The sequence below is a fragment of the Aethina tumida genome, chromosome 6 (assembly GCF_024364675.1).
Source record: "Aethina tumida isolate Nest 87 chromosome 6, icAetTumi1.1, whole genome shotgun sequence".
NCBI classification, from domain to species: domain Eukaryota; kingdom Metazoa; phylum Arthropoda; class Insecta; order Coleoptera; family Nitidulidae; genus Aethina; species Aethina tumida.
Genome location: NC_065440.1, coordinates 18,909,598 through 18,918,513, shown reverse-complemented (window position 1 = coordinate 18,918,513; position 8,916 = coordinate 18,909,598). Strand labels below are relative to the sequence as shown.

The 8,916-nt window shown below is 40.3% G+C and overlaps 2 protein-coding genes across 2 annotated transcripts; one reads left to right on the top strand and one right to left on the bottom strand.

Moving 5' to 3' along the window:
- Positions 1–166: 166 nt before the first annotated feature.
- On the bottom strand, positions 167–1,809 carry LOC109597832 (uncharacterized). The gene is made up of 2 exons (XM_020013609.2): positions 1,743–1,809; positions 167–1,689 (listed from the first exon to the last, which is right to left on the bottom strand). The coding sequence occupies exon 2, from the start codon at positions 1,679–1,681 to the stop codon at positions 368–370; it is 1,314 nt and encodes a 437-aa protein (XP_019869168.1). The 5' UTR covers positions 1,682–1,689; positions 1,743–1,809; the 3' UTR covers positions 167–367.
- A 301-nt stretch (positions 1,810–2,110) lies between these two features.
- Positions 2,111–8,906, top strand: LOC109597853 (citron rho-interacting kinase). The gene is made up of 8 exons (XM_020013633.2): positions 2,111–3,009; positions 3,376–3,763; positions 3,816–4,090; positions 4,148–5,554; positions 5,610–5,955; positions 6,319–7,177; positions 7,234–7,532; positions 7,595–8,906. Exons 1-8 carry the CDS (start codon positions 2,218–2,220, stop codon positions 8,749–8,751), a joined length of 5,523 nt encoding a protein of 1,840 aa, XP_019869192.2. The 5' UTR covers positions 2,111–2,217; the 3' UTR covers positions 8,752–8,906.
- Positions 8,907–8,916: the final 10 nt, after the last annotated feature.

Genomic DNA, 8,916 nt, shown 5'->3' with positions numbered 1-8,916 from the left:
TTTAAGATGATAACCAAAACTTGTATTTATTAATCTTAATTGTATATTTTAAATAAAAGCTAATACAAAAATGTTGTAATGTTTAATTTATTTCATATTTTATTTTGGTTCATTTTTAATTTAATGTTAAATCATTAAAACATTTTAAAAAATACAAGCGTGACTTTCAAAAATATTTTATTTATCGACATCGACAATAAATACATTAATTTGTAAATAAACAGTCTTAAATTCAACAAAAATCTATCACAAATAACATATTCATCAACAATAACAATTCTTTTGATTGTGTAAAAATAAATAACTCTTGTAAAACAAAAACAAAGTGTCATTTTAATGAAATTCTACGTTCTTTGCACTAGAACTGTTACAGTTCTTCCTGCAAACTCTTGTTCATCCTTTCCAATTTGATCTTGTAAAAGTAAACGACCCTGGCAAAGCTGATACAGAGAGTATTTAAATAAAACTCTCTGCAAACCTGCATCCTATGATTGTTAATATAAAAAAAGAACAGGAACGTGTACTTTTCCTGCTTGCCCCGTTTGTTCGGCCTGTACTTGTTGTCGGTTCTCTCCGTGGTATTGTCGTAGAAGTTGTTCTTGTCGTAGTTGCTCATGCGCCAAAACTCCTCGTGTATTTGCTTCGCCGTGTCGTAGCTGATCCTCCTCAGACAATTGAAGGTGCAGTTCTTGCATTGCTTGTACTCGAACGGCTTGGGACATTGGACTGTTTGGCTTGAATCCTCCTCTATCTGAACGTCCAAGAACTGGTGGTCGAAGTCGTACAAATAGTTGTGGTCTTCTAGGGCACAATTTGGGTCCTCGTAGATGGAAACTTCCATTTCTTCCGGCAGAGGCCGTTCGGGGTGTTCACGCAACACCATCTCGTCCCGGAATATCTTCCGGTAAAGCCACAGTTTTGCCGGCGGCAAGTTGTTTTGGATGCACTGTTTGACGTACAATTCATACATTTTGGTGGTGTTCAACGCGGTCGGTGACTTCACCAACAGCTTGCACTCCAGCAGTTCCTCGCTGGGGAACGAGTTGATGTGTTGCCTGATCAGTTGTCGCGTTTCCTCCGGTATTTTGATCTTGGTTTTCTTGCCCCGTCCGTCGACGTGCGGCATCGCCACACCCTCGAACACCTTTTCGTGATAATGGGCCACACGTCTCGGGCTGATGTTCAGCGTTTTGACGTAGAAATCCCTGCATACCCTCACCCTGTCGCTACCGACGTGGAAGAAGTACAAGAAACTGTAGGTGCGTCTCGAATTCTCGTTGGACGGTATGCGTTTACGTTCCCTCTTCTTGAACTCCTTCTGCGTCGTCCGTTCATAGAACTTGTTCTTCAGCGTGTCGGACAGCTTCCAGAACTCGTCGTGTATGCACTTGGCCGCCTCGTAGGTGATGCGCGACGTGCACTTGAACGGGCACTTATCGCATATTTTGTATTTGAATTTTTTCGCCTTCACCAGCATGTTGCGCGTGTTTATGTACTCCTTGCCCGACTGACGGGCCAGTTTTCTCTTCTCGCGCGAGCATGACGGTTTCCTTTTCGGTTTGACCGGAGTTTCCGGACCCGGATCCTCGTACAGAGTCACGAGACTGACGGACGGATCTTCGATTTCGTACAGTTCACCTATGTCCGTTTGTAAATAGAGGTTTTCCACTTGTATTTCCATATATTTGGCTGGAATTGGGGCACACATTGACTTGGTAATGTTTATGCAATTAGATACTTACCGTTTTTTGGATTGATTTGATGGTGAACGTCAGATTGATGTTTATATTTGTGGAAAATCAATGTTTTGATGTAATGTGGATTGCCTATCTGCCTATTATATATATATATATATATATATATATATATATATATATATATATATAAATATGATTTTTATTATTTTTGAAATTTGAATAATAATACTATCAAACATTATTTTATTTTTGAAAGTCAAATTTAAATTTACCTTAATAATCAAAAACCTTACAGATCACTGTGCATTTGACGTGAGATGGCGCTACGCACATCAACAGATAATTCCCACCAATTAGCGTCAAGTCCTGGTCGGAACCAATCAGCTGTCACCATTTCAAACCATCTGTCAGCCGGACGTAACGGTCGCCAGTTCGAATCTGTTTGTATACACGAATGGCGCAAGTTACTGCCGGAATTTAGTTTAGTTGTTTCGTGTTTGTGTAAAAAAGAAACCGAATCATGGAGTCGTCCAAAGAACCGATAAGCGTACGCGTAGCCCGCATAAACTCCAACGTGATCGGCAAAACCAAGCACAAGAACAAAATCCTTAACCGTGAAGCACTTTTGGACGCCTTGCAGGCGTTGTACGACGAATGTTCCATAGAAAATCTGCAGAAATACGACGCGAACATAGCGAAATTCGTGCAACAGAACAAACAGTACATGAAAGAGATAAAATCGTTGCGCGTGAATATAACGGACTTCGAAATAAAATGCGCCATAGGCCGCGGACACTTTGGCGAAGTGCACCTGGTTAAGGAGAAACAGACCGGCGATATTTACGCGATGAAAAGCATGAAGAAGAGCGAAAAAAGCACGTCGTTCGAAGAGGAACGTCACATCATGGCATTCGGCAGTTCTCAGTGGCTGACTAGTTTACAATACGCCTTCCAGGATTCCACACAGTTATTTTTCGTAATGGAGTACCATGCGGGGGGTGACTTGTTGGGGCTGTTGTACAGACAGGGCGGCACCCTACCTGAATCGGCCTCTACATTTTATGTGGCTGAAGTATTTTTGGCTCTAGTAGACTTGCATGCCATGGGTTTTGTGCATAGGGACATTAAACCAGACAACATACTTCTAGATCGCTGTGGGCACATTAAATTAGCAGATTTTGGATCTGCAGCCAGGTTGAATGATAAAGGGATGGTTACAGAGGGCCCTCCAGTTGGAACACCTGATTATATTGCACCTGAAGTGTTACGATCATTTGAGAATGATAAGAATGCCAAAAATGCTGGTTATGGGGTATGTTTTGTCTCAAAGTATTTTTATTAAAGTATTTGAATATGTTTTCTTGTATTTTGTATGCAAATGCGTAAATTTTTATTTATATAGACACATTGTAGACAATTTTTTTATATTTGAAAGTTCTACCAATATTACAACTTTAAAAAATATATTAAATTTATAATTTTAGATGTTTTTGAACAAATTTGTTTGTTTACATAAGTTCATTGGCCACCAGAAACTTAAATTTTTACTTGTTTTAGATTAAAAAGTCTTTTATTTAAACATTTTCTTAATTTAACCCCAAACATTTCTACCAACCTTACCGCAAAAATATTTAAAAATTCTCTTACATTAATACATTAATGTATTGAATCTTTTTAGGTGTGTTGTGACTTTTGGTCGCTGGGCGTCTTAGCCTATGAACTAACGATAGGTAACACCCCATTCACAGGCCAAAACACCACCTCCATTTATAACAAAATCATGAACCACTCGAACCACCTGAAGTTCCCCCCTGATGTAGCCTTAACTCAAGCCTACACCAACTTCATAAAAGGACTGGTGACCGACCAGAAGTCCCGCTTGAACCAGGAACAAATCAAAACGCATCCGGTGTTCAGGAACACGAAGTTCGACCGGTTGATCGGCGAGGTTCCGCCGTACGTGCCGAAAATCACCTCTCCCGAAGACACCAGCAATTTCACGGACGTGGTGGGCAAAAAGAAGGGACCCAGTGTCGAGAATTTCAAGAGGAAAACGCAATTTTCCGGTACGACTAACCCTGGTCAGTTGACGATGCGTTTTATAACTTGTTTTTGTAGGGAGGAATTTGCCGTTTGTCGGCTTCACGTTCACGCACGATCCGCCCGACTTCGTCGACCCGTACGAGAAAATGGTGATCAAGAATGAGGCGGTGCAAAATCTGCGCAGCGAGGTGGTGCATTTACAGAAGAAACTTATAGAGAAGGAGGAGAACATCACGGAGAAGAACTCGGTAGAAAAGAAGCTGGAGGAGAAGACCAGGAAGCTCGAGAGTTTGGAGTGTTTAAGGAACAAATTGGAGCGGGATGTTGCCAATAATATTGCCGAGTGTACAGTACGTATAAATACTTTTTTATTATTTAATCAATGTTATAATATAATTTTTTTTAAGGCTTTGAAGAGGACGTTGGAGTTGGAACGAAAAGACCGCATCAAACTGGAACGCAAGGCTCTAGACTTAATAAAAGCAGCCAAAGCCAAATGGGAGACGTCTGAGAAATCTAAAACTGAAGCCTTGTCGTTAGAACTGCAACAACAGAAGGAAAAAATCAATGAATTAACCACCACCAACAAAATGCTGAATGAACAACTCAAACGTGCCCTCCAAACTGAAGTTAAACACAAAGAAAGTCTGGAAACTGTACAGAATTTAAGCAGGAGAAGCGTCGTCGGGCTGGAATCCCGTCTGGAAAAAATCACCAACGATTCCCAGAACGTTATCCACGAGCTGCAGACAAAACTCAGCGTGCAGGAGCACGAAAAGGGCCAGCTGAGGAACGAAGTGTCGCAGCTGACGGATAAATGTCATGACACTGAGAAGAAATTGAGGAAGAAGCAACATGATTATGATATGATGGTGGATAAGATGACTGAGGCAGAAGAGACCATGAACAAGCTAACAGAAAAATTGCAACAACTTGAAAGTTTGGTGAATACCATGGACGAATATAAGGAACAAATTGACGATCTGAAGCAACAAGTGGATGATCGCAACAAAAAGATTAAAGATTTAGAAAACAACGTGTATAAAATTGAACAAAAGACTATAGAAAACAACAAACAGGAAATCGAGGAAGTTATGAATTCTTACAAGAAGAAAATACGTACCGTGGAAAGCCAGCTAGAAGATGAGAGGGAGAAAATTACAAGTTTAAATAAGAAACTGCGTGAGATTGAAAGTCGACTAATGGAAGAACAGGAGAAGAACATGTCTCTCAAAAAACAACTCAAAGAATCTGAAAATACTGTTACAGAGAGTCAAGAGTTGAAGGAACTGAGAACAAAATTCTGGAGAGTAGAAAAAGAATTAAGCAACTTTAAAATCGACAAGAGAATATTAGAAAGGGAACTGAAGGAAGCCTTATCGGAAATAACTCAACACAAAGAGAAGGAGAAGCAACTGAATGAAACCATAAACAATAATAAAAAAGCAAAAGATGCAGCTTTATACGAACTAAGCTCGATTAACGAATCACTAACGTTGGACTTGATGAAAACCAAGGACAGTCTAAAGAGTTTATTGGAGAGGCTGAACAATGAACGTAAAAAGTCCGATGATGAGGAAACTATCATTTCAGAGCTGAAAAAGATAGTGGTGCTCAAAAACGAGAAGGTTGAAGCTTTGGAAAAACAACTGGAGGTTGCAAACGTTGAAAAAATTAATTTGGAGGGTCACTTGAAGAAGAACGAAAACGAGAAACAAAGATTATTAAACCTGATTGACGATCTGAGGAAGGAGAAGTCTGAAATCAATAATCGTTGGGAAATGGCCAGACGAGAAGTCGCCAACACCAACCTGGTAATAACTGTTTCATCTTTATTAATTATTTTGTCTTCAATTGTTTTTCTTTCAGAATCTTGAAGCTTTGAGGGAGGCCTGCACTTTACTCGAAAACCAGGTCATCGAATACGAAAAAATAACGGCGGCCTTCCACAAGAAGGAGACGGAATTGAATTCGAACACGGAGAAGCTGATAAAAGACCTATGTGCTGCCAAAACAGAAATTCGTGACGCCAGGAAGCTGGCCAACGAAGAGAAGTCGCTGAAGCTGTTGGCTGAGACGAACGTGAAACGTTGCAAAGAGGACGTGGAGTGTCTGCAGAACGAGTGCAAGAGCTACAAGGACCAGTGCGTCGAATACAAGCAGTATTCCAGCAAGTTGGCCGAAGAACTCACGGTGCTGGAGGAGAAAATTACCGGTGGGTATTGTGGTGTGCTTCGTGGATTGAGCTTTTTGTAACATAACGGCTTGTTTGCTTCTTTTATTTAATTATCATTTACCCTTTAAGCTTTACTTCTTCACTTTTCCAAATGGCACAAACGTTGCCAACGCAGGTTTTGTTTTCACCGTGTGGGTTGCCTACCTTCAGTAATCCTCACAATAATTTTAAATAATAAAATTAAAACTGAATATAAAAGTGCAAAGAATTTATTTATAATTGTAAAGAAATTTATATATTTACAGTATTTATTACTGTTTTAGCAACAGTGGCAATAAAACAATGTTTATAAAGTTAGTATTGTGTTTTTTTGTAGTTTCTAATTTTCATTATTTCCCGCAGATTTGGAGGCGACCATTAAAAATCAAGAACGACACAAGAAAGATCTGACAACTGAAAACATAATGCTAAAGGAAGAACTTGCTGAGCATCTAACAAACATTAACACGCTCAAAGAGCACAACTACAAAGTCAATCATCAGCTGCGAGACATGCACGAAAGTAGAAACGTCCTGGCCCAACAGTTGCAAGAGTTCGAACGATTGTATAACGAAAAAATGAATTACTACAAAGAACGTGAATTGAAATCTGAATCTACTATCAATCAACAAATTAAATTGATTGACTTTTTACAAACAAAAGTCGACGAACACTCACAAAAGAAACGTACGATTTCAGACCGTTTGTTTGGAATTTCGAAAAAGGAGAACGTACCACCACCCACCATGGCCATGAACTACAAAGACCTGGAGCAACAACTAGCTAAAGAACGTCAACAGACCAAACTACTGAGAGAGGAGGTGCATAAATTAAAATCCAACCCCAAGGAGCAACAAATAGTGGCGGCGATGAGCCAGATCGTCAATTCACCGAGTAAACAGAAAGGCGAGTTACTGCGTCAGAATTCTGCTAAGAAGCGGATGCACCACAACATCCCGCATCGTTTTGAGACCAAGCTGTGCACCAAACAGGTGCAGTGCTACCAGTGCTCCAACATGGTTTTACTGGGGAGGAACTATAGCGTTTGTCAGGAGTGTGCTGTACAGGTGCACAGCAATTGTGCCATGCAAGTGCCCAGAACCTGCGGTTTGCCCAAAGGTTTCGCCGATCATTTCAGGGACAGTTTAACCCAGTTGGAAAAGAAGGAGGAGCTGAAGTTTGAGGGGGACGTGTGTGTCGAGGGCTGGATCAAAATTCCAAAGTAACATGTCCAAATCACTTATTTTATTTGCATTAATTAGTTTTTTGTTGTTGCAGCAAGATGAACGCTTGGGATAAATGTTATGCGAGGATGTCCGAAGAGTACTTGGAGGTGTACACGGGATTGCCCGAGGACAAATCGTCCCAAGTTTTAGATATCTTCGAGCTGAAACCCAAAAACTCAACTGGCAAGGTCATTTTGGAACCTGTTGCTAGTGAAATTGGCGTTCCTGTGGCTAGCAGCGATTTACCTTTTATTATCAAATTGGAAATACATCCTGAAACAACTTGCTGGCCTGTAAAATGTTTCGTATTGATGACTTTGTCTGCACAGGACAAAGATCGTTGGTACCAAGGTAAATACTATTTAAAAACACACTTGTGTTGTACTTACAAATATTACTAATTCATTTTTCAGCACTTCAAAACATTTTCGAAGGTGATTTACTAAAGGAAAAGGCGGCAACAATATTCACCCTTCCAGAAGACTTAAAAGTAAACTGCCTTGTTGAACTTTCAGAAAGCATTAAACTTTTAGGCACAGATAAAGGTTTATATTCGTTGTATGAGGACAACTTTTTACACATTGAGGGTCCAACAACTGTACAACAAATATCCATATTACAACACTCGCATATTGTGGCAATGATTATTGACCACAAAAGCATATTAATTAGTTGCGAACTGAACCATTTAATTAACTTAACTCAATGTGCGGCTTGTACTAAACCCACTCTTAAGTTTAAGCATGTCCCCATCAATAACTTAACAGGTTTCCACCTGTTGCAAGCCTCCAGACACGCGAAGCAACAAAAAATATGCGCCGCCACCTCCAAGCAACTTGTAATTTTCGCCTACGACGATGAACAGGGTGACTTCATCCCCGAACGTATTCTAGATACCGCCGAACCGACTGGTTGCGTCCTGTTCACCGAAAATAGCGTAATAGTAGGGGCAGACAAATATTTCGAAATTGATTTAAGTACTTACGAAGCTGAGGAGTTTCTAGACCTGTCCGATTCTAGATTGAAGCAAGCTTCAGTTTGTCACAGAATGGGTTCGTTCCCCCTCGCCATTATCGAAGTCTCGCACAATCCTAGAGAGTACTTGTTGTGTTTCAATGAGTTTTCGGTATTCGTGGACGAATACGGACGCTCATCACGTCCCAGCAGCATTAAACCATCCCATTTACCTCTTGCCTTCCATTACACCAAACCCTACCTGTTCATCGTCCAGTTCTGCGCCGTCGAACTGCTAAATTTGCAAGAAGACGCCAATTCCAGCACCGATTCCACGATCAAACCTTCGATAAGGGTGGACCTGGGACAGATTTCCTATTTGGGACCCAGCAAACGGGGTGTTTTCTTCACCCAGGGCACCAACTTGAAGTATTTGGACGTGAAAATGGTGCCGCAGGCAGATGAATCTTTGCTGACTGAAAGCGACGTCAAGGACAACGATTCGGTGTTCAGCTTTACCAGCTCGATGGTCCAGAGTCTGGATGGGAATTTGAGTGATGATAACGTCGAATTTGATCGTGTCAAAAAGGTTACTTTTTCGCAAACTGATTTATGAACGGAATTTTAACTGGTCTTGCCTTTTTCACAATTATTTATTAATTTTTTATTGTTTTTTGTACTGCTTAGATTTTAAGATACTAATTAGTTAACTGTGTGTATATATTTTATAAATGTATTATTATAAGTTACAATAAAAGCCGCGACTTTGTATGTCTTCTTT

Coding starts and splice junctions, on each gene's coding strand:
- LOC109597853 (XM_020013633.2), top strand. CDS start 2,218: ATGGAGTCGTCCAAAGAACCGATAAGCGTACGCGTAGCCCGCATAAAC. Junction 3,764..3,815: donor GAGGAAAACGCAATTTTCCG/GTACGACTAACC, acceptor TTGTTTTTGTAG/GGAGGAATTTGCCGTTTGTC. Junction 5,555..5,609: donor AAGTCGCCAACACCAACCTG/GTAATAACTGTT, acceptor TTTTTCTTTCAG/AATCTTGAAGCTTTGAGGGA.
- LOC109597832 (XM_020013609.2), bottom strand. CDS start 1,681: ATGGAAATACAAGTGGAAAACCTCTATTTACAAACGGACATAGGTGAA.